Genomic DNA, 25375 nt, shown 5'->3' with positions numbered 1-25375 from the left:
TATAAATACGAACCAGTTACCACACATTTGAATTTTGATCATGGGGATGCTGCAAAGGTCATAAGTGTGAAAACATAAGTTACTTTTTCAGTGCCGTTGTAACTTTGAATGATCACTAAGTGAACGGCTGTAAGTCAACTATCGGTAGTGACATTGGTTGCTGGTGCAGTCATGGGACTGAGGGGGAAAGATGTGCAGTCATTGAAATTCTGGAATTGGATCACAAGTTCCTTTTGTGTGGCTGTTGTAATGTCGATTGCTAAGCAACCAATCATTAAGCCATGATTGCCTCTATGCACGTTACCTCTATCTTGGTAAACTGGAATTTCTATAGATCATGAATGCAAACCCAACAAAGGATCTGGATACAATGTAAAATTTTATTCCTAATTTATCTTATTTGCAAAATAATATATGTATGATGAAAGGAATCATAATACATGCATAGAAAGCTGTATGTCATAGTTACTAATCTCATTCAGGATCCAAAAAGTTTCCCTTTTCTGACTTGCAAATGAGAATGTAATGTGCAGAAAGCAAATCTGGAATATAAAATATTTGCTGTGTTTAATGATAGCAGAAAGATCATTTCAAGGTTTATCAGTTAATTTTGGAGTGTATATCCTGGAAAAAAATACATTGAATTCAACAAATGTATTCTTTTTATTGATTTCTAGATGGAATATCACAAATTGCCAATTCAGACAGCTATTTAAAATTCCCCTTGTTTTGTGTCTATTGAAAAATAAGACCTACTAAAGTTAATTGGACTCATTTTCAGCTAAGAATGTATGTGATTGCCTTGCATGCATTGAGGCCTATATTTACCTCAGTTGAGCTACATTAATAATTTTGGAAAGGCTGATATTTATGATAGATGTTTTTGTGATTATACAGCACAATGGGAAGAGTATCCTGCTTCCTAAAGATAATTCTTTGAAAGGAAAGACAGTTCAAGTCACTTAATGTTTTTTTTTTAATGCATTTCATTTATTCTTAAAAGGAATAAAGAGGTGTTTAGGAATATTTGGAATAACCCTCCAAACCTCCTCCTTTTTAAATGAGGAAATAAACTTACTGACCTGGAATAAATGGAAGTAGTTCTTGACTTACAATCGCAATCGACCATAATTTGCTGAGCAAGGCGGTTGTTAAGAGGCTCATAGCCAGTTTTATGACCTTTTTGCCACAGTTATTAAGTGAATCACTGCAGTTGTTAAGTGATTCATATGGCTATTAAGCAAATCTGGTTCCCCAGTTGGCTTTGCTTCTCTCAAGCTTGTTGGGAAGGTCACAAATGACATTCACGTACCCTGTTTCCCCGAAAATAAGACCTCCCCGGATAATAAGCCCAATCAGGCTTTGAGCGCATGCGCTAAAATAAGCCCCACCCTCCAAAAATAAGCCCTCCCTGAAAATATTGCAACACGGCAGCGACCATGAAGCGACCACGCTCACCACCTCCTGCACCTCAAAAATAATAAGACCTCCCTGAAAATAAGGCCACGTGCTTATTTCGGGGGCTAAAAGAAAATAAGACCCTGTCTTATTTTTGGGGAAACATGGTAAGCCTGGGACATTGGAACCACCCTAAATACAAATGGGTTGCCAGGCAGCCAAATTTTGATTAAGTGACTGGGAGAGGATGCTGGAGCAGCTGTAAGCACAAGGACTGGTTGTAAGTCACTTTTTTCAGTGCTGTTGTATCTTTGAACAGTTGCTAAACAGTTGCTGAACGATTGTAAGTCAAGGACTATCTGTATAGGGACAGTTGTTAACCATTAAGAACAGTGGTGAAATACAATTTTTTTTATTACCAGTTTTGTGGGCATGGCTTGGTGGGTGTGGCAGGGGAAGAATACTGTAAAATCTCCATTTCCTCCTGATCAGCTGGGACTCAGGAGGCAGAGAATAGATGGGGTCAGGGCCAGTCAGAGGTGGCATTTACCAGTTCCCTCCGAACTACTCAAAATTTCTTCTACCGGTTCTCCAGAACCTGTCAGAACCTGCTGGGTTTCACTCCTGGATTTCTACAGGACAGTTTTGTTTTCTCTTCACAGTGAAGTTTATGCTAGTCTAGAGTGTTATTCACTCAAAATACATTTTAAGAAAATATAGCTAGTAGGTTGACATTAAAATACAACACATTCAAGCATCTGGTTTCAATCTGGAGCAGTGTAATTCAAATCATTTCCAACCTGGGAGGGAAATCTCAATGCTTGATATCTCTGCCACAAGGTGACCTGCGATTTCCTTATTGCATTTCCCTCCTATTTTCACTGAGGAATTAGGGGAGAAAAATTCCCTTTTCTTCTGATGAAGAATGTTGGGCTGGCTGAGCAAAAACAAAAAAACAGAACATTCCTTCATCAGCAAACGTACCTAATTTTAGCATTCTCTCACTCTATGTGAGAAGCAGAAGTGTGGAAGTAGCTGCAATTCTACATTAGCGGCATCCAACCTTGGCAACTTTAAGACTTGTGGACTTCAACTTCCAAAATTCTCCCAGCCAGCCTAAGTTGCCAAGGTTGGACATCCCTGTTCTACATAATCTTTCCTTAAAATTGCAAACATAACTCCTTGAGCAGGGGTGTCAAACTCAATTTCATTGAGGACCGCATCAGAGTTGAGTTTGGCTTTTGAGGATGGGCAGGGGATGTGGCCGGCTCAACATCACTCATGTTGGGGGCACTTTTGATGGTCCGAGCACTCTGCCCTCCCAAGCTCTGTTTTCACTGGCAGACACACCACGGGCTTGTCCTTCACTTAGATGTGCCCCAGAGTGGCCCAATGGGGCACATCTAAGCACCCCATGGTCTGGAACTATCCCCAGGGCCTTGAGTTTGAAACCACTGTCCTAGAGCAATGATTCCTAATCTTTGCCACTTTAAAAGAGATAGACTTCAATTCCCAGACATCCTCAGCCAGTATGGGGGTTTGTGAGAAATGATGTAGGGTCTCCTGCTTGAGCGGGGAGGGGGGCTGCTGGAGTAGATGACCTAAAAGGTTCCTTCCAACTCTGTTAATCTGATAATTCTGGGAGTTGAAGTCCACCCCTCTTAAAGGTTGGCCAAGGTTGCGAAACACTGCCTTACAGAAACATTGATTTAAAATAGTACATGTGAGTCCATCAGTTCTCATGTTCACAGGAACAGAAACGCTACCTGTATATTTCAGGCAAATTATACCTGTGCACGAGGAAAAAAGAAGCTTTCTGTATCTACTTTACCTGTAGTGATAGGCCTACCACTGTCTTCTATTACACAATTCTCATTGGGAGACATATAACCCCAGTTTCCTTGCGGCTTCAGAAATCTTGGGGTTTTTCTTCTGAGGGAAAGGGTAATAAGATAGCTTAGTAGATGTTGGTTTTGAAGCTGAGATGTTGAGGCTGGAATAAGCCCAAATGGAAGTTACTGATGTCCGAGTTGAGTTGGAACTGACCATCTCTTCAGGAGGGCATGAATTTTCCTCTTTGATGGCGAATGCAATGGCCGGTTCAGTGCTGTCTAGTGACTCCTCACAAGACCACATGCTATGTTCAGTCTGGTTTTGGATGCCATCACAAGGCTGTCCCTGGTGACGTGCCAGACGGTGGATACCAAGATGTATCCGCCATGGTGAGCTGTCTTGTCCATTTCCCTGGCAGGGCAAATCCACTTTGATCTCTCTTCCTTTCAATGCTTTCCTCATGGTCTTGTTAATTAAAACAGCACTGATCATGGATTCCTTGGGAATGCTCCCATTTCCACCTGTGAAGAAAATTCAATTTTAAAAGGGAAATCTTACTTTCTGATAATGCGTTAATAGAAGTATAGAAGTATTTCTCAACCTCTGTAAGTTTAAGATGTGTGGACTTCAACTTCCACAGCCAGTTATGATGCATTATAGCCCTCAATCCTTTATGGCCAATTTGTGAGCGGAGGAAACGCAGTTGGGATTCAACTGTCCTCCTGAACCATTAGATAATTGCTTATGCAGTTTGGAGAACCGGTACGAGGTGTTTTTATTTTATTTTATTCTCTCTCCCTTTAGTTAATAGCTCCACTTAACAGTTGTAGCTGGAATACAGGCTGAATCAAGTCAATAAACAACAGGAACTGACAGGATTGGGGCAGGGAAACCCATCAATCACTCATCTAGGGATGGGCTTAACGTCCTCCCTTCAGGAAGAAGGACAAGATTACAAACATTTTCATTATGAAGAGTATTAAGTAACACTTCTGTGATCAGCTGATACACCCTGGAGTTCCCCAAGACCTTTTACAAATGCTGCAGTGTTGGCTACTTCTTGCTTCTTCCTGGGGTGTGGGGGGAGATACAGGAAGGGACAATGAAGCATTTTGATCATACAGGCTGTGAATTTAATGCATCTATGGTCCATCCAGCTGTACTGCTTGTGCTGTGAAGCACTCAATGTAGAACATAGAGAACATAGAATAATGGAGTTGGAAGGGTTAATATCTTTTGGCAGCACACCCAGGCTTTCAGTTAGCTTGAGCGGCTGCTCTTAGTTTCCCTCTCAGTCAGCTGTGTTTGCTTTGGGGTTGACTTTTTTTTTCTTTTAAAAAAGAGGAATGGCTATTATAAGTTTTCTGCATTGTTTTAGTGGTGCCTGGCACTGTCCTTTTGGGGTGCACTTCCCTCACTCTTTTTGAAACCCTCTAGTGATGGATCACCCACAACGTCTGAAGGCAAGCCATTCCATTGGTCCAGTAGTGGGATACAATCGGTATGCCCTGGTACGGGCGTACTGGTGTCTGCTGGGAGCACCAGATGCCATTCTGATACAGTGCTCCGGAGGGCGCACCCGTCTGCCCATTCTCCTTACCGCTATTTGAGCCGATCGGGGCATTTGAGCACGTGCACGGAGTGTACGGCGCCTGCACGATGCTCCACCGAGCAGCTGGAGTGTCACAGGTGGTGGGTACGCATGTGTGTGCTGTGTGCATGCACGTGGTGGGCTCCTGGCCCCGTTGCACCGTACCGGTTGAACTGCATTGGTCTCACCTTAGGAAATTTCTTCTTAGTCCTACATTGTTCTCTCTTTGGTTAGTTTCCATGCATTGTTTCTTTTTGTGCCTTTTGGTGCTTTGGAAAATAGATTGACTATCTCATTTTTGTAGGATTCCCTCAAATTTCCTGACAGAACAATTAATCAGTGGAACAATTTGTCTCCAGAAGTTATAAATGTTCCAACACTGGAAGTTTTCCTGCCTAAGTAGGGAGTTGGATTAGAAGACCTCCAAGGTCCTTTCCAGCTCTGTTATTCTAGTCTAAACATTGGAACGGGGCTATTTTATTGTGACTTGGACTAAGGAGAAATTTCCTAAGGATGAGACCAATCAAGTTGGCCACGCCCACTGAGTCACATGACTCATTTCCCACAGAAAACACAGGGAGTCACAAAACCTGGGTAGGTGTGGCTGGGGGAGGGTATCAAGCAGGGGTGGGTTTCAGGCGGTTCGCGGCGGTCCCGGAACCCGGAGGTAAGTAACTTCCGGGAACGCCGAAGGATCCACCCGCCCGCCCGCGTTTCTTACCTGGTTTTGACGAGTTCTGCGCTTCCACGCATGTGCAGAATGCATTACAGCGCCTGCGCGATCCTCCAGGAGCAGCTGGAGCATCGCACAGGCACTAGTACGCATGCGTGCACTGCGCGCATGCACAAGGATGCCGGACCGGTTGGAACGGGGCGAGAAACCCACCCCTGGTATCAAGTGACTGGGTGGAAGTAACATTGAGTTGGTCACGCCCACCAAGCCACACTCACAGAACCCTACCACTGGTTGGAAAGCCTGCTACACATTCCAGAGTTCAGCATTTCAGCGTTTATATGCCACAAGTGATACCATATTTTAAAAAAGAAGCTTAGAAGAGAGCGCATCCTTGACTTACGACCATTTGTTCAGTGACCATTTAAAATTATGACAGTGCTGAAGAAAGTGTCTTGCAATCGGTTCTCACGCTTACGATGTTTTCAATGTCCCCAGAACCACAACATGCATGTGCTTGGCGACCAGCATGGATTACAGTGGTTCTAGGCCTCCTAGGGTAATGTCACCATTTGCAACCTTCATAGCTGGCTTTGGAAAAGCCCAAGTCAAAGGGAAACTTAATGATTGTGGCAAAATAGGTTGTAAAATCGGGCACGACTCACTTAACAGCCACATCTTTCGTGTGTGTGCACCATTTTAAATTTTAGAAGATGGCTGGAAACAGACATACATCCTCCTTAGAGACTTAGTCACGTGCAGTGCAACCTTTTCTGATAAACTTTATACTTTGAGTGCTTCCTCAGGGGAACAAATACAGTCCCACTGGCAGATGAAGAGTTGCCGTGAGATTAATCTTATACCCAAATAGAGAGAGTCCTCACTAAGCGATCACAATTGGAACTGGGAACTTGGTCGTTTAGCAAAGTGGCCACTAAGTGAAACCAAAACCGCTTAGGATCTTATTTCAGCTTCCCTTTGCTTTAGGTACCTGTGAAGATTGTAAATGCAAGGGTTGATTTCAAAGTTACTCTTTCATCACCATTATAATTAGGAACAATCACTAAATGAGGACTGGCTGTAGCTATTATTATACTTCTGAATTTAAAAAAAAAAAACACCAAACCACATTCTTTTAATTTAGAAGTAATGAAAGGAAGCTCAGAAATAGTTTATTGACCCCCAAACCAATGGGCAGGGTTTTAGTTCATACATCCTTTTCGTAATCCCTTTTACTTCGAAGTTGTATTTGTTCAACAACCTGGTAAAAGGTGTTGGCATTCTTTTATAGGAAACCTATTTCCAAATGTCTCTTCATTGTCCCTTTTACCTACTACGATGAACAATCCAACAATCAATCCTTTAATTGTTAGAAAAGGAATGTCTTCAGCTCTTCTACTTTAAGTACCCTTGAACTGGCCCTGTTCTCCCCTGCATAGCATTTCTTCATATTTTTTTACTGCTGTTTTTTTTGTTTGTTTTGAAGAAGGCAATATTTCATAGTTTATTCTTTTCAACCACTACATTCAATCACTTTGCATGTCTGTAAGAGGTGTGCGGAGAAAAGGCATCAGGAACAAAGCCCCTCAAAATCACTTGGTTATTGTTGTATCTTGGGGTGCAAATTAGATTTCCTACTAGGTTACGAGGTGAGATACCCATATCTGTTGTCTTGCCAAGAACCTCGTAGACATTTCCTAGGTTGTACCTAGAAAGCATCATATTTTAGTTCAATAAGACAGCACACACAGTGTGGCAGTAGACTGTTCTCAACTTGTGACAGAATGGAATCTAGAATTACAGTCATAATTCATGATGGCTGTTAAGTGGGTCATCATGTAAATGTGCCCAAATTTATGACCTCTCTTGTGGCAGTCATTAAGTGAATGCCACAGTCACTAAGCAAAACCCGGATTGTTAACCCCATGTGGCAATCATTAAACAAACCCATTTTAGCCAATAGGACTTTTTTTTTTTTTTGGCTGGAAATCAGAATTTTGGCAAAAAAAAAAATTGTAAATTGTCGTCATTTGACTGTGGGACACAACAAATAGGTGTAAGATGCAGGCCAGTTGCAAAGCACACGCCTGAATGTGGTGCTGGCTGTCAGAACTTCAAAACTGGGTTGTAAGTACTTTAAGGGGATGCGTTGTGACTTTGAATGGTGGCTAAGCGACTGATGGTGGATCAAGGGCTACCTGTAGTTTCTCGGTATCCTCCCTGCCTTTCTAGTTCCTGGCATTAGGACATCTTATTCCCTTGATGGATCTTTTAGACAGAGCAAAGTGCAATCTTGAACTCCAAGCCAATGAAGCAAATCTACTGAAATACATACAAGTATTTTTCAGCTTTATTCATATGAGCACCTGCTCTCTCCCTCCTTTGCTCCACCTCCCACAAGATTTAGAGGAATTACCTGTAGATTTTGATTTACAACATTCGTTCATGTTGACAGTTCAACATTACAACGGAACGGAAAAATGTGACTTACGACCGCTTTTCCCAGTTACGACCTTTGCAGCATCTCCATGACCATGCGAAAGAAATTCAGATGGCAACCGGTTCATACTTGTGACCGTTGCTGTGGTCCCAAGGTCATGTGACACCCCCCCCCTTTTGTTCCTTTCTCACCAAGGCAATGGGGGGAGCCCAGATTCACATAACAACTGGGTTACTAACTTACCTACCGCAGTGACTCACATAACAACTGTGGCAAGAAAGGTTGTAAAATGGGACAAAGCTCACTGAACAAATGTCTCACATAACAGGAGAAATTTTAGGCTCAACTGTGGTTATAGGTCAAGGACTGTCTACCTGTATTAATTTATTTTGTCTGGTCTTGGGGTTGCTATGTTGGTTTTTTTGGTAAGGAATGAACATTTTCCTTGGTTTTGCCAGACTGAGACAGCTGCAGCACTCAATGTCTCCGAAACGGATTCACCCATATTTTCTAGGAAATCCTTCCAGTGTTAGTAGAAATCCATACTGTCTGTCAGCCACTTGGTGTCATACTTGGTGTAAAGCACACTGCCTTTCCTCTTGACCTGCCAATATTAGTTTTTTTTTTGTTTTTCCCAAAAGTTACGGCTTCCTATTTTTCCCCCACCCCCCTTGATCTCCTTTAAAAAGGTGATTTTAATCTTCTATTACAAATTTGGCAAACTAGTCCTTTCCTGGGCTGATTTTAAAACGGCTGGCCTTGTTTAAGATACTTGTTTAAATACTTGTTTAAAACGCATGTTGCTGCTGCTGTTAAAAACTGTTTGTTCTGTTTGTTTGATCTCCAAGATCTGTTCTTAACAGGACAATTAACAATATTGCTTTTGACATTAAAGGCCAAGAAAGTTTAGCTGCAAGTTATTTGAAGGACTTCCTTGCATCAAACGAATTAACTAGAGTAAAGAAAAAAATATATTTGTAGCTCAGGGTTGAAAGGAGGGGTCCTTGGCACTTGCTGAGCTTGGCTGTTTTCTTGCAGATGGTTTACTGCCCAAACTAGATAATGTAGAAAGTTAGCATCCTAGAAGAATGAAATATTTTAGGAAATATTAAAAAGGTAGAATGTTGTATTTGCCTGAATGAGAGGTTTTTTAGAGGAAGAAAGCAGCCCCCACCTTTCTTAATAATCCTCAGCAGATGTCAGCACTTAAGAGACAAAGAGATAGATAGCTCTATTCATAAGCAAATACCCAAGATCCAACAAAGGTAAGATTAGCCCTCAGCCAAAATAGGAATTGCCCAATGCCCCTTCATTGCATCACCTTCCAAACCTGACCCAAACTTAGCTCAGACAACCTATACAGCCAGCTATGACCCCTGCACGACCCATACAACAGCCTATAGAATACATGTTCTTGCACAGGAACAGGACGTTCAGGTGCAAACCCAGGAAAAGATATCAAAACCCCTCACTCTCAACTCCATGTGGTCAGGTGCCCAGAACCATGTGCTTTGTGGTTCTGTTCATCATTAAACCAGCTTTCCAATCAGCCTCCATATCTCCAGTGCCTTTCTCCTGGCCTGGAACTGAACGAGATGGATATTTCTTCCCAACAATTACATTATCAGTGCTGGACCTGCACCAGTGATGTTACCTACTAATGAAACGTCTCCAAAAAACCCCAAGCAAGCTCGGAAGTAACCAGAGGTTTGGAGATCCTGACCTTATAACTCTAGGAGTAAGGTGCTGGGGGTGAGAGGTAGGCAGAGGCAGGCATTGGGAAACTCAGTATGGTGGTTTCTAAGATGTAATCTAAGCTCAATCCTCACTTTTGGCAAATAAAAGAAAAGTTGGAGTTTGATGTTTTTGACCATTGTAATTTTTTTTATGGCAATTCCATTTCTGTGTTCTCCCATTAGGCACATAAAATATAGTACAGTAGACATAATTTTTGGGAAGAAACAACAAAAAAAAAAAAACCCTCTAACATCAAGTATTATCAAGCACTAAAAAGATAATTTGATTGTCCGTATTATTTTCACATGAACGTAAAAGACTGCATTAAGTGGGCAAAAGGACCATAATAAATAAATAAAGAATAAAAGTCAGGTGTTTTTTTTTTAAGTATTCTGCCTTTTAAATCGTTAGATTTAGAGTAACATTCTGAAATAAAGAGCTGTCCTTTATAATAAAGAATATATGGTAGCTGAAGATAAGCATGTTTTATGCAGAGTTTAATAGCTTTCTTGGTTTTTTAAAATGGTATCTACAAGATCAGAATTTAGTGGCATAAACTCGGGGGCGGGCAGGCAAGCGGGCACCTTTCTCGCACACAGACGGGCGCGACCTGGGAGACACAGGGAAAGGCGCCCGCTCGCCAGCCCGCCCACCCTTGGGCTCCGGGGGCAGCACCTTCCAAGCGCCGCCGCTGCCGCACTGCTTCCTTCACGCCCTGCGGAGCCCAAGGGTGGGCGGGCTGGCGAGCGGGCGCCTTTCTCGCACACAGGGAGCCGAATCCTTTTGGGAGGGGATGGGAACGACCTGAGAGACACAGGGAAACTCCGCAAAGGGGGAGAAGGAGAGGAGGGCCGTCTCCTCCCCCCAGCCGCCCTACTGTGGAGGGACAAAGACTAGTGGAGGAGGCAGGGTGGGGGTGGGGGAAGCCAGACCGTGGCCTCCCTAGGGAAGGCCTTCGCAATGGAAGGCCTTCCCTTGCTAAAGGCCACCGCCGCCTACCCGAAGCGGCGAAGCCTCCCGATTCCGACCGGTACCGTTACTCACCAGTTAAGCAGCAAGCAAACAGCGAAACGAAATGAAATGGAGACTCGCGCGGCGTGCTAAGCTAAGCGGACTCCAGCCAATCAGTGAGCGGTAGGCTGGGCTGGCTTAGATTTTTAGTGTAGAACGGAACGAGCGAGCGAGCTAGCAGCTGATGGGCGGGGGAGCGAGCGAGCTGCGAGCGCCAAAATAAAGCGGGGTTTTTTGAGAACGGCCCGGGACGCGGGAAAAATTATGGAAAGGTGTGCCTGTCCCGCCAGATGCGGGACGTCTGGTCACCTTAGTTTAATGACTGTTCAAAGTTACAATGGCACCGTAAAAAGTGATCTGATTAATTTTCACACGTACAACCACTGCAGCATCCCCATGGTGACAGGGTCAAATTTAACAACTGCAACGATTCACTTAACAAAAGTAGCAAGTAAAGTTGTAAAATGGAACAAACTCACCTAACAAATTTCTCATTTAACAACATAAATTTGGGGGTCAGTTATGGCCATATGTTGAGGACTACCTGTAGCAGATTTTCTGCAAGGTGGATCACAAAGCAGATCTCTTCTTGAGCCTGTAGCGAACTCTGTAATGATCTAGTCTAGTGGAAGGAAGCATGGCATGCTATGGAGTATGGCAATCTTGCTGAAATGAATGGGGAGAAAGAACTACTTCATCCATAGATAAATTAGGTAATTAGAGGCCAATTATTACGCTCTTGTAGCAACTGGCAACTGGCCCAGAGTTCTTTCTCCATGAACAAGTCTCATGCTACTTTTTAAACATATGGGTCTAACACATGAATCTTCTTCACTCTAGTAACCTTTAGAAGTGTTGTGATCACAACTCTTATTCTTCCAGGCCTTTCCAGGCCTGGGATTCTGGTAATTGTTAGGAAAAGTGCCTCTGTGTCATGGGAAACTCACATCTGCAATTTTCCATGTTATTGATACTTTGAAAATCTTTAGCCCTGAGCATGTATATAGAAGGCTGGTGTTTACCATGCACCTGGTCTTGAAGTAATTCCCAGTTGTTTGAACAATACTGTTGTTGGCATTATGCACGTACTGCATTTTAGGGCTCACGGGAAGACTGGCTTCAAATCTGCAACACAGACTTACTGAATAGAATAGAAGGGATAGAATCAAAATCAGGTGAAGTGTTAGAATCACTTTGTAATGCTTTGGTAAGGCAACGCTTGGAATATTCCATCCAGTTTTGGTTGTCGCAATGTAAAAAAAGAAGATTGAGACTCTAGAAAATGTACAGAGAAGAGCAACAAAGATGATCAGAGGAAGGGAGACTACAACATATGAAGAATGGTTATTGGAACTGGGCATGATTAATTTAATGAAAAGAAGTACTAAGGTGACATGATAGCAGCCTTCCAATATTTGAGGGGCTGCCCCATAGAAGAGACAATCAACCGATTCTCCAAAGCACCTGAAGGCAGGACGAGAAGCAACTGATGGAAACTCATCAATGGGAGAAGCAACCTAGAATTAAGGAGAAATTTCCTGACAGTGAGGACAATTAATCAGTGGAACAACTTGACTCCAGAAGTTGTGGCTGCTCCAACACTGAATTTTTTTAAAGAAGAGATTGGACAACCATTTGTCTGAGGCGGTGTAGGATTTCCTGCCTTAGGAAGTTGGACTAGAAGATCTCTAAGGTCCCTTCCAACTCTGTTATCCAGTATTCTAGAAATGTGCAGATGGCGTGTAGGGAGTTCAAAACTAAACTCAGCTCCCTTCTTTCATGGCTGCTGGCCTCATTCCCCAAATATATGGAGCATCTTAATTTTTACGTCATTGAGTAGGATTAGAAAATGCCTGCAAGAAATCAGCAAAGCTCAGAGAGCACCAAGATCTCTAAAAAAATGAATTAAATTAGCCTTTCAAGCTTTCTGGAAGCTCCCTTCCTACATGAAGACGCTCAAGGGCAGTTACATGTGGAGAAGTGCTTTATCCTCACTTCCTTCATCAGCCATCTGAACTGGGCCAAAGAAACAGAAGGACAAATAGGCCTCCTATTACTGTAACGACTGGATTACTGTAACACGCTCTACATGGGGCTGCCCCTGAAGAGTGTTCAAAGACTGCAGTTGGTCCAGAGTGCAGCTGTGCGAGCGATATTGGGTGTACCTAGATACACCCATGTTATTACACCTATCCTCCGCGAGCTGCACTAGCTCCCCATTGGTCTCCAGACGTGGTTCAAGGTGCTAGTCGTTACTTTCAAAGCCCTACATGGTTTAGGACTTGGCTACCTGAGAGACCGCCTCCTGCCATTTACCTCCCAATGACCAATAAGATCACACAGATTGGGCCTCCTCCGGGTGCCGTCAGCCGCTCAATGTCGGTTGGCGGCTCCCCGGGGGAGGGCCTTCTCTGTAGCTGCTCCGGCCCTATGGAACGATCTACCCGTAGAGATCCGGAGCCTTACTACTCTTCCGGCCTTCCGCAAAGCCACTAAGACCTGGCCGTTCCAGCAGGCCTGGGGCTGTTGATCAGCCCCACTCTAACAGTATGCATGGTGTGAAATTTTAATACTTGTATCCTTATTTTAAAATTTTTATATATGTTTCTTTTGTCTTGTCTGTAAGCCGCCCAGAGCTCCAAGGGAGTGGGCGGCATACAAATGTTAATAAATCTAAATCTCCCCACTTGCCATTCCCAAAATGTGCTATAATAATCCCAAAAGTTGCAATGCCAACATTTCAGAAGGAGGTTGTGCCAAATTGGAACAAGCCTGCTTTGGAATCAATGTATATTATTAAAACTGGGACAGTTTTTCATCTATCCTTAAATGGACAGAGGAGCATAAAAGGCCAGTAATGGGGAACACACTGGAAGATGCCTCTTTGTGCCATACATATCCCCCCCCCCCAAAATCAAGCTGGAAGCTGAGCTAGGCTGAAAGGAACTACAGCAGAGGTGGGCTTCAAAATTTTTACCAAGGGCTTCTCTGCCCAGTTGCTGGGTGGGTGAACCCCTGCGAACTCCCATCAGCCCACCCCTGACAAGTTAAGACAGTTTTTCTTTGAAGGTTTCCATTGGCAGGAAACTATAATTCTACCCTTTCCTTTTATCCGTTTTTCCTTTAGTACAGGAGTTGGCCATCAGTGCAACAGATCCCTAACAAGAAAGTTGAGAAAGTTCATGGTGACATAACCCGATAAGCAGTAATCTAAAGGCAACACAATTCTCTCCTAGTTATATATTAAAATCCAGGATCCACATTGTTTGTTCAGTTTCCACCAGGAACATTTAGGAACATTTCAAGGTGAATTTCAGCCTGAAGGAGAGTCAGGACAACAACTTATTCTAACTTCTTTGTGCTCTAGAGCAGCGGTCACCAATGGGTGATCCACGAGAAAATTTTGGTGGTCCACAGAATTTGCATTTTTTTATATTGCACTAAATCAGGGGTCCTCAAACTACGGCCCTGGACTGGACACATGCAATGAACGCTTGTGTTGTTGCAGAGAGTCTCCCCCTTCGTGGTATTTTTGTGCAGGTTGGAGGGGGGCAGAAATTCCGACTTGGGGTCTGCTTCAGCCTCCTGGTGTGGGGCTTTGGGCGAAGGCTGGAGGGAAGCACCGCTGGTGACGAATAGCCAGAGGGCTTCCTTCCAGTGGGACTGCATCATGGCCTGGAACTGGGTGACCAGCTCAGCCCGCTGAGCCTCCAGGCGCCGGTACCCGGCCTTCCACTTCCACAGGTTTTCCCTTTGCTTGGAAAGCCTATGTTCATAGTCCTCATTGAGGTGCTTCTACCTGAGCCTTTTTCTCGGTCACATCCAATGTGAACTGAGCTGTTTTGCCAACTCTTTCTCGTGGTGGCTGCTTAGCTCCAGCAACTGCTTCCTGTTGGGGTCCTAAGGAGGGGGGAGCAGCCCATGGCCAAGCCCATCAAGTCACCTGACCACCTAGCCATGCCCACCCAGCCAGTCATTAGGCAGATCATATTTGTGGTCCGCTGGATTTAAAATTATGAATTTAGTGGTCCCTGAGGTCCGAAAGGTTGCTGACCCTTGCTTCAGATGTCTTGGAAGTCCATCTCTCATAACGCTGGCAAAGAGTTGTAGGAATTGGAATCCTGGCACATCTGGAGAGAGTTGGGAGTTTACATTGAAGCATTTCCCTTTTTCTTCAGTACCCTTTGAAAAGATTTACAGGTGGTCCACAGTTAGGACCAGAATTTCTGTTGCTAAGCCAGCTAGTTATTAAGGGAGTTGCACCTGATTTTATAAGCTTCTGGCTGTGAAAACTACGTATGTATGTAGCCCCAAGGTGTATACTGAGGAATGACAAATGAAGAATGTGTCATATTAAAATGTGGGATATAAATCTAACAAATGACCCATATACCTTGTTTTCTCAGGATACAGATGAGTCTCCTAACAATATCTCTAGGACTGCAGGTTAAAGACCATGATTTCAGTTTTCCTGCAAAGGAGGGTTGATGCAAAACATCCAAAGATTGACTTAATTATGTACTGTAATTGACAACCCAAATACTGCATAGCTTTCTTCACAGAAGCATGTGTGTGTGTACTGTATATGTGTGTGTGTGCGTGCACACACACACATAGATTTAATAGATTTTCACGGGTACAGGTATGCAGGTCTTGGCATATTCAGGTCTTTTCCCGTGTAAGATTGAGAGTATCTTGGCGACGTTTCGACGAGGTCCCACTCGTCATCTTCAGGCTGATGCCTTCGGCTTTATGCCTGTGCGAGCAAAGCGTGATCGGAGCTGCCGTCTTTCTATAAATATTGGTGTGTCTGTGTGGAGTGCTGGCTTTGTTGCTGTAAGCGGATTGGTTGGCTGTGTTGTAACATCTTGATTAGCTGATGGAGTTCATGTTTGCAGATTAGTTGGCTGTTTCGAAACATCCTGTGTGGCTGAGGCTGGATGTGTACCTATTGTTCTTTTGTGTTGTAACGACCTGGGTAATGGGCTGTGTGATGACATCCTGAGCTCTATTGTAGTGATATCCTGAGTCCTGTGCTGCAACCTCCTGGGGAGTTGGCTGCGTTGTAACATCCTGAGCCTTTGCATTGTAACCTCCTGAGTTCTGTGATGTAATATCATGAGAAGATGGCTGTGGTGTAACATCTCGGGCTTTGGTTTGGCTCCGAGTTTGCGGTCTGGTCATGTGTTCATGGCGTGTGTCAGTTTGCTTTATGTGGGGGTCGAAGGGGGGGTGCAGCAGTTGGTGCTGCCGCCGTGGTTTGGCTTCTGGATGGTGGTTGCATTTGGTCTATGGGAGGGGTTTGGGTTTGAGTCTGGTGAGGGTGATTGATGGTTGCATCCTAGGTCAGTTTTCGTGGCTGAGACTCATTTGTTGACTAGGGCTTGTTTCCAGATGTCTGGTAGGTGGGAGGTATCATCATGTTTATTCATGCTGTGGGGGTGTTTCCCTATTTCTATGGCTTCCATAATTATTCTCTTGTTGAAGTGTTCAGTTTGGGGGATTAATTTGGTTCTTTCAAAATCAATTTCATGTCCTGTTGCTTTAAGGTGCTGGAAAAGGGAGGAAGTTTTTTCTTCTTTTCTGACTGCGTTCTTGTGTTTTGCAATGTGTGCATTTATTCTCCTATTAGTTTGTCCACCACCCAGGCCATTTCAATACAAAAGAACAACGGACACACAGCCAGCACCTCAGCCATACAGGATGATACGAAACAGCCGACCAATCTACAAACATCAACTCCATCTACCAACCAGAATGCAACTACACAGCCAATCAACCCACTTACAGCAACAAAGCCAGCACTCCACCCCCAGAGAGACTGCCGCTCCGACCATGCTTTATTTGCACAAGCACAAAGCTGAAAACACCAGCCTGAAGACATACATACATACATACATACATACATACATACATACATACATACATACATTTTTGCTGATGATTAAATGAAGGGAGACAGATATAGATTTATTTCAAGCTATTTAGCTCTCATCAGCTAACCATACCTTTACTGGGATTTGAACTTGGGCTATTTTACATGTTAGGCAGTTATAATAACCTCTAAGGCACAAGCTCTCCTCTCTTATCAGCTGAGCTAGGGGAATGATTAGATGTTTTGTCAAAGCACCTGGTATGCCCAAATATGGGAGCATACTGCTTCCCATTTGCCTTTCAGCCCCATTCCAGGAGCCTTCCAGGCAGACAAACCATTTTGTATTGCATTTTTGCTGATAAATAAATGAAGGGAGACTAGTATATATCTATTTCAAGCTATTTAGCTCTCATCAGCTAGCCATACCCTTACCGGGACTTGGGCATCCCAGGTGCTTTGACAAAAGAAAAAAAAACCAATCATTCCCCTGGCTTAGCTATTAAGGGAGGAGAGCTTGTGGCTTAGAGGTTATTATAACTGCCTACCATGTAAAATAGCCCAAGTTCAAATCCCAGTAAAGGGTATGGCTAGCTGATGAGAGCGAAATAGCTTGAAATAGACCTATACTAGTCTCCCTTCATTTATTTATCAGCAAAAATGCCGTGTCTGTGTGTATAAACTAATGGCAATATTTGGCAATCAAAGTGAACATTTGTAGACGTTAAGACAGGCTAAACTAGAAGATCAGTGGACAGTCCATGTGTTGATGTGAAATCAACACCTCGTTTCCATAGACCATCCACTGATCTTCTAGTTTAGCCTGTCCTCTACTAATGTTCACTTTGATTGCCATACATATCATAAGGCAGGTGAAAAGCATTACAGGTACTCCTTGACCATTTGTTTACTGGCCATTTGAAGTTACTGAAAAAAGTGACTTATGACCATTTTGAAGCTTGTCAACCGCTCCAGCATCTCCATGGCCACGTGATCAAAATTGATGTGCTTGTATGGATTTATGAAAGTCCCAGGGTTATGTCATCACCTCTTAGAACAGTGTTTCTCAACCTTAGCAACTTGAAGATGTCCGGACTTCAACTCCCAGAATTCCCCAGCCAGCGAATGCTGGCTGGGGAATTCTGGGAGTTGAAGTCCGGACATCTTCAAGTTGCCAAGGTTGAGAAACACTGTCTTAGAACCTTCCCAGGTGGCTTCTTCATCCAATGAGCAAAGTCAACGGGGGAACCAACTTAAGGACTGCCTGATTCACAACTGCAGTGATTCACTTGACAGCCATGGCGAAAAAGGTCATAAAATGAGATGCAGCCCACTTAAAAATTGCCTTTCTTAGCAACAAAAAATTGGGCACAGTCGTGATTGTAAGTTAAGGTTTACCTCTAGTGAGCTCTGCTTTAAAAAAACAAAACAAAACCCAGTCCTCCTGTAGGAATCGTCAGCCAACAAGTTAATTTGCACATGGTACAATGCCTTTATTTATTAAATTAGCTGTTCCTACTCCTGCAAGAACAGAATCCTTGGCAGGGCTTAAGAAAGAACATTAAGCCATTGTGGAATGAACAACTGAGAAAACATCCATGGAACGAACAATTCAGAACTGAAACAAACAAGAGATTTGCATACAATGGTATTATTTAGAAATGATGATCTTGAGAACCAGTTTGGCATAGAGGTGGAAGTGTTGGACCGAAGCCCAGGAGACAGTGAGTCCCAGCTCTCCTTTAGTCACGGAAGAAGGCTGGGTGAGTTTTGCCCGTTACTCTCTATCAGCCCAGCCCACTTCATAGATAAAATAGAGACAGGATATGGTTTCTGAGTAGAAATCTTAAGACAAAAGAAATTGAAAAACCATCCTGGAAGAAATCAGTGTCAAACCATTCTGTACAGATAGTCCTCGACTTACAGCCATTCATTTAGTGACCAGGTGAAGTTACAACAGCGCTGAAAAACTTATGGCCTGTCCTCACATTTACGCAGCACCCATGATCAAAATGTGGAAGCTTGGCAATTGGCAATTTATGATGGTAACAGGATTCCGAGTCATGTGATTGCCATTTGTGTCCTTCCCAGCCGGCTAAGTCAGTAAGGGAATCCGGATTCACTTAATGACTGCATGATTCACGTAACAACTGCAGTGATTCACTTGACAATCGTGGCAAACGTTTTGTAAACTCGGGTGCAACTTAATTAACAACTTTCTTGTTTATCAACAGATAAACAAGTTGTAGTTGTAGGTCAAGGAATTACCTGTACCGTTACTCAGAAAACCCCTTGGCTGCATTCCTCAAGTCACCCAAAACTGAATTTACCTCAAAGGAAAAAAAATTATATCCTAAGTATGCTGAGGTTTCTACCCTGCTTCCCTGAAAATAAGACCTCCCCGGATAATAAGCCCAATTGGGCTTTTCAGTAGATGCACTAAAATAAGCCCTCCCCCGAAAATATTGCAAGACAGCACAGCCATGAGGTGACCACGCTCGCTGCCCCCTGCCCCTCAAAAATAATAAGACCTCCCCGAAAATAAGGCAACATGCTTACTTTGAGAGTCAAAAGAAAATAAGATCCTGTCTTATTTTCGGAGAAACATGGTACTTTTCAAGTTTTCTGGGACTGTCCTTCCAAGAATAGTTTTTTTTTAAAATTCTTTATCCAAATGGATGAATAAAAGATCTTAATTTTTTAAAAAGTATCTCAAGTTCTAGGAAAAAAATTCACCTTATGACATGTCTACTCCAGAGCACATTCAGCCAGTTTGCACCACTTTGAGAGAATCGGTTTCTGAGCAGTTTGGTGAACTGGTTGTTGGGAAAAATAATTAGGGCAGAGAACCGGTGGTTAAATTATTTGAATCCCACCAATGACACCTACTGTAATTCGATCAAACAACTGAATCAACCGGTATATTTTGATTACTTCTGTTGGCTTAGTATTTTAAAAACATGGAGGGACAGCTCTAGCTATTTGTCCTTTACCTTTTCTCCTATACAAAATGAGTTGGGTTCCTGGAACCATTTAATTAAACACTTTTTGAATTGCAAATCCAGTTATTTTCCCATTCGTGCCAGATTTTTCTTCCGTTTGCTGAGTTCTTTTCTGCTTAGATTTGGGAAGGTTCAAAACCTCTCCCTTTCCCCCCTCCAAATCAGTAAATTAAAGGAAACCCCAGAGCAGGATTAAACAAGTATGCCATAGGACCCACCGGGAAGAAAGGTTAACTATTGCTGTCAGCAATATAGAGGAAAACGCATGTTAAACTTCTCCCCGCAGCTGGCAGTAAGTCCCAAGCAACACTGAAAGACATGCCTCTGAGTAAACACCCGTAGGAATAAGATTCCTTGTCTGCTCTCAAAGGCACCATTGTGAGTCTTGTGGCATCTTGGAGATTAACAGACGCGTAACATATGGCCCACTGCATCGGCTAATTTTCAAGATGGCATAAGAAATTTCACCATGAAAAGTTGCCTTTCTCAGTGTAAACTCCAAGCTCTTGGGTGTACAGCATGGAATTTAGGAATGCCTGGTTGTCAGACTCTCTGTTGCTCCAAAACATACCTGTTTTAAACACGACGACATGGGTGTGCAGCTTCTGCTTCTCTTTTAAGTAGTGGTACTGCTCCTGGAGCCGGTTTACATCCATCTTGCTGGGCGGCCTGGGACTGTCTGTGGCTTGCTGGTCCGATGAGTGACTCACTAGAAAAACACCACTCATATATTTATAAGCCTTCGCCACCTGCTCCCATAAGAAAGACAAAACCAGGCACAAGCAACGTAGGTCCCTCATCCTGGTACCATTGGAAAGAGGTTGTGGCCGAAGGACAGCTGGTTTCATTCAGCTGCAGTATGCGCTTTGCTCCAGGTAAAGCAATTTGCCGAGCACCTGAATGCAGCTTTAAGAGGCAAAAAAAATGGTCTGGCTTGAACTGTTGTTGATTTAAGACTAAATCTAGGACGCGGTGCCAAAATCCTACACGTAGCACAAAAGTTCATCTAACGTAGCCAGGTGCACAAATGCCGGTTGACGTTACAACTGCAGTTTACACAGAGGCGGTGTCCGGTCTTCTTCCTGTCTTCCTTCTTCTTTCATTTCCTTCTGTTTATTTTGAGGGATTGATTAACTCGATTTCAACTCCTAGTGACTACATAGGTGGGTTTTTTTTAAAAAAAAATATTTATATTTAAATAAATGATTATTTATTTCTATTTCTTATTAGTATGGTTGGTTGCACCGGTGTGTTTAGATTGGATCTGGCATTTTTGTTACCCTATGGAGCCCTTCCCAAATGTTGTTTAATAATATTAAAGGCATTGTCACAAGATGTAAGCCGTTACAAATAAAGCCGCCATTTGCAATTAACTGATGGTAAGTTTTGTCAATGCCAATGGTATTCAAGCAGCACTCAGATGTTTTAGGATTGCATCCAAGGTGTCTATTATTACTGGAACTGTTTTTGCTTTCTTTGGAAATATCTTATCTTGTATTTGCAGATCTTTATATTTTGGGATTTTCTCCAGTTTCTTCTCTCCTGCTGTCTCCAAGTATTGTCATATCCACTATCCAGACTTGTTTTTTGTCTTATCAATAATGGTTAAGTCTGGGGTATCATGTTGGTCTGTCTGTTTTAAATTGAAAGTCACAGAGGTTTAGGTTAGGTTTAGGTTTATTGGATTTATATATGCCGCCCTTCTCCCAAGAACTCAGGGCGGCGTACAACATACAAGAAAACACATATTACAAAAATTAAAATGGACATTAAATAAAGTATCCCCCCACAAAAAAACCAATTGATATTTACAATAAAATTTTAAAAATTAAAATAAAATTAACAACCAAATTAATCCTATATTTTTATTCTATTCAGGCCAGGTCGGCTTGCTGGAAAAGCCAACTTTTTAGGGTGCGTTGGAAGGACCGGAGGTCAGGGATTATGCGAAGCTCCGGGGGCAGCTCATTCCAGAGGGAAGGCGCTCCCACAGGGAAGGCTCTCCCCCTGGGAGTCGCTAGCTGACACTGTCTGGCTGACGGCACCCTGAGGAGGCCAACTCTGTGGAATCACTCTGGAAGGTGGGAGGCTACTGGTGGCAGTAGGTGGTCTTGCAGGTATCCTGGGCCTAAGCCATGGAGTGCTTTAAAGGTCATAATTAATACCTTGAATCGCACCCAGAAGACAACCGGCAACCAGTGCAGGCTGCCTAAAAGGGGTGTAACATGGGAGCATCTAGGTACCCCCATGATAACCCGCACAGCTGCATTCTGGACCAGTTGAAGCATCCGGGTGCTCTTCAAGGGCAGCCCCATCTAGAGAATGTTACAGTAGTCCAGGTGAGAAAGGACGAGAGCATGAGTGACTGTGCACAGAGCATCCCAATCCAGAAAGAGGCGCAACTGATGTATCAGGCGAACCTGGTAAAAGGCCCCCCTGGTCACGGCCGTCAGATGTTCTTCTAAACTAAGCCGTGTATCCAGGAGGACTCCCAGATTGTGGGCCCTCTCTGAGTGGGATAAAGTTTCTCCCCCTATCATCAAAGATGGAACAAGAAGCACAAATCGGGATGACGGAAACCACAGCCACTCAGTCTTGGAGGGATTGAGCTTGAGCCTGTTTCTCCCCATCCAGATCTGCACAGCCTCCAGGCATCGGGACATCATGTTGAGGGCATCGTTTGGGTGGTTTGGGGTAGAGATGAAAAGTTGGGTATCATCAGCATATTGATGATACAGTACCCCAAAACCATGGATGATCCCGCCCAGCGGTTTCATATATATGTTGAACAGGAGGGGTGAGAGAACCGACCCCTGGGGCACCCCACAGGGTCGATCCCTGTCCTCCAGTCAACACAAACTGTGACCGATCTGACAGGTAGGAGGAGAACCACTGTAAAACGGTGCCACCCACTCCCAACCCCGTGAGTCGTCGCAGTAGGATACCATGGTCCTACAGAGTACTTTAGCTTCTTCATTTTCCATAACTTTATCTGTTTTGGGGTCCCATTAATTCTTGCTTGCAGGTATTATATTACTATTATTTGTTTATTTGTTTGATTTATATGGCTGCCCATCCCAAACAAGTGACTCTGAGCAATGAACGATCACAAAATCAATTAACACCAAATTACAATCAGAATAAGAAAAAAAATGTAAGTGTGTATAGCAACCGAGAAGAATGATAATCCATAGATTTTAACCAGGAAATAAGGCCCTTCACACCAGTGGTGGGTTTCTAATTTTTTTTACTTCACTCATGTGCACACGTGATGCTTCTGCGCATGCACAGAAGAATCCGAATGGGTGGGGAGAGCCTCCTCCCCCGCTGCCACTACTGGTTTGCCCATCCGGGCTGAACTGGCAGAAATCCATCTCTGCTTCACAAACATGGAACCCCAGACATGGGCAATTTTATTGTTTACAAACTGATAACCCAGCGTTGCCCCAGGTATATATTTATCATAATCCTGTATTAGATGGGAAAAGCCCTGATTTTGGCAACAATTAAATTAGCTATAAATATTTCCCTGTGCCCCCAGAAGCGTCAAGGAAAGTAAGAGCCCCCTTGTGGAGTACTGTGAAGCTATTACCATGGCAACCCCACTGCGCTGTACAGTAGAAGCCATTTTGCAGCAGTACAATAGAAGCCATTTTAAGGCACAACAGGCTGTATCTTAATAGAACACCCCCCCGAGGGGTGTTAGGGGTGTCTTACCCCCCCAGTATTTTTTTTTCTGGAGGGTAAGTCATTTGTGTACCAAGTTTGGTTGAAATTACTCAAGGCATTCCAGAGTTATGCTGGAACACAGACAGACAGACACAAAGATAGACAAACACACAGACACAGACATACATATCCTATTATTTCAGATAGATGTTATGGTAACAATAGCAGGGTGGTGATAAGTGATTTTAATTCATCCCAACTCTAGAACAGCGGAAGTTCAGCATGGCACAATTAGAACTTTGGAACATTTAACTGCTGGAACAATTTGCACCCCCCCCCTCCGTGAGAAATGGATGATGCACTTCTCCAGTAGTAATTTCTTGTCTTTCCAAGGAAACAAAAGGAATTTATATAATGCACTGCTAGGGAGCCAAAAGTGATCGTTTCTATAAGGTCTCTTGAAACGTTTGAGTCAAAGATATACAAAACAGCTGGCTTAGCAGCTTAATTTAAAAAAAACAAGAACAAAGCAAAAAACGCCTAAATTGGATGGTTTCTAATCAGTGTCACTGCTGATGTTCAAGAGGACTTTGATAAGGCTCATTTGCATAATAAAAGATGCCTTCGGCCTGCTGTTACTCTTTTGCTAGCAATAGCCATATATTGTTATCTAAATTACATAAAAGATGTTGCCGATGTTGCTATTTTCTTCCTAACCGGAATAGCAAAGTCAGATGTTCAGGGCCTTAAAGAGTGGAGATTTTGCAATGAAGGAATATGGCCTGTTGAATTTCTACCTTCCTTATAGCTTTTAAAATATGACAGCGATGGTGCCACACGCATGCGTGCCGGAGTGCCAGAAACCCAAAGATGAATTGGTCGGTGTTCATGCAGGTGCCGGCCACTGCTCTTCCAGAGCATGCATACGTGCCGGCCAGCTGGTCTTCAGATTTCTGGCACTCTGGCACATGCGAAGACAAGGTGGCTAGTGCACATGCTCACAGAGAGGGCTCTACAAGCCACCTCTGGAACGTGTGCCATAGATTCACCATCACGGGTATAAGAGTTCTCCTGGAAATGGTTGTTGTGATAGCCTCACACAACAACTGTTGGGCTTTTCCAATGACACGAGTCTCATCCTGTCAACCAGCAAGCTTTTCTCAAATCTTGGTTGGTGAAACGCCAAATTTGTTGAAGACCTACAGGCAAGAGTACAAATGCAAACATAAAAAAAAAACACCAGCAACTTTGGTGAGTGGGGGGGGGGGGGGGAAAGTAGGCGTAGAAGAATTATATTCACAAATGTTTTAACCGAAAAAACCAGCAAAATTACCTTTCTGAACTAAATTAAACTGTGAAATGAAGCCAAATTAGATGTTCGGTATGGAATATCATAAAAGGGATGAAATAATGCCATTACTTTGACTCGGCCCAAGCATTTCATTCATGGGGGAAAATTCAGAAAGTGCTACCTACTTGACCTCTTGGAAGAAAGATAGGATATAGCATAATCAATCCCATTTCAAGGTTGTTTGTATGTGTGTGCATGCACAAGTGTAGAAGCTAGTAGTCTTACAAGATATATGGCTAAAGGACATGATCTCCTTTTAATCCTCATGCCTTCTGGCCAGCAGCCATAACCTTAAAATCAAGTGTCTATGGAGATTCTCAATCATCCACCTTGTGATTGTCTCAAAGGTGTTTTTTCAAAAAAGCAACTAGACTTTCTTGGTTTTGTGGGAAGTTATCACCCAGCCCTATCCCAGAATAAATGAAATATCCCTAGGAAATATTGAAAAGGCAGAATATTTCTCAGTTAGAACTGAAGAAGCTTCTTAGACGAGAAGCAAAACATTTTCAAAGACACCCCCCCCCCCCCCCGGCAAGGAAGTCCAGTTCCTTTTGGGAAAAAGTATCTTTGGGACTTAATCAAGTATTATCCACCTTTAGTGACTTGTCCCACATCATGCATTTCAATGGTGAAATTTGAAATCAGTTTTCTAAGTTTTTAAAGAACTTTTAAAACTGTTTTAATTAATTTTTTTGAGAAATGGAAAGAAACATGAAGATACATGCATTGTCAAAGAAAAGAAAATTACACACATAAAGTTAAAAAAGTGAAAATACAAGAAAAGGAAAACAAAGGTAT

At 43.2% G+C, this 25375-nt stretch overlaps 1 protein-coding gene across 2 annotated transcripts; it reads right to left on the bottom strand.

Annotated features, from left to right (window-relative positions):
- Positions 1-360: 360 nt before the first annotated feature.
- On the bottom strand, positions 361-20612 carry CUNH9orf152 (chromosome unknown C9orf152 homolog). 2 transcript variants are annotated; one of them, XM_087712448.1, is made up of 3 exons: positions 20129-20612; positions 3230-3752; positions 361-542 (listed from the first exon to the last, which is right to left on the bottom strand). In XM_087712448.1, the coding sequence occupies exons 1-2, from the start codon at positions 20403-20405 to the stop codon at positions 3271-3273; spliced, it is 759 nt and encodes a 252-aa protein (XP_087568574.1). In that variant the 5' UTR covers positions 20406-20612; the 3' UTR covers positions 361-542; positions 3230-3270. The 2 variants fall into 2 exon arrangements, with proteins under 2 accessions (XP_087568574.1, XP_013931482.2); XM_014076007.2 differs by having other exon boundaries at positions 361-3752; positions 20129-20611.
- Between the last annotated feature and the right edge of the window lie 4763 nt (positions 20613-25375).

This window comes from Thamnophis sirtalis, unplaced genomic scaffold (assembly GCF_051295495.1).
Source record: "Thamnophis sirtalis isolate CommonGarterSnake01/CBP01778 unplaced genomic scaffold, rThaSir2_p1.2 scaffold_4, whole genome shotgun sequence".
NCBI lineage: Eukaryota > Metazoa > Chordata > Lepidosauria > Squamata > Natricidae > Thamnophis > Thamnophis sirtalis.
This window is presented reverse-complemented; position numbering and strand designations above follow the sequence as displayed.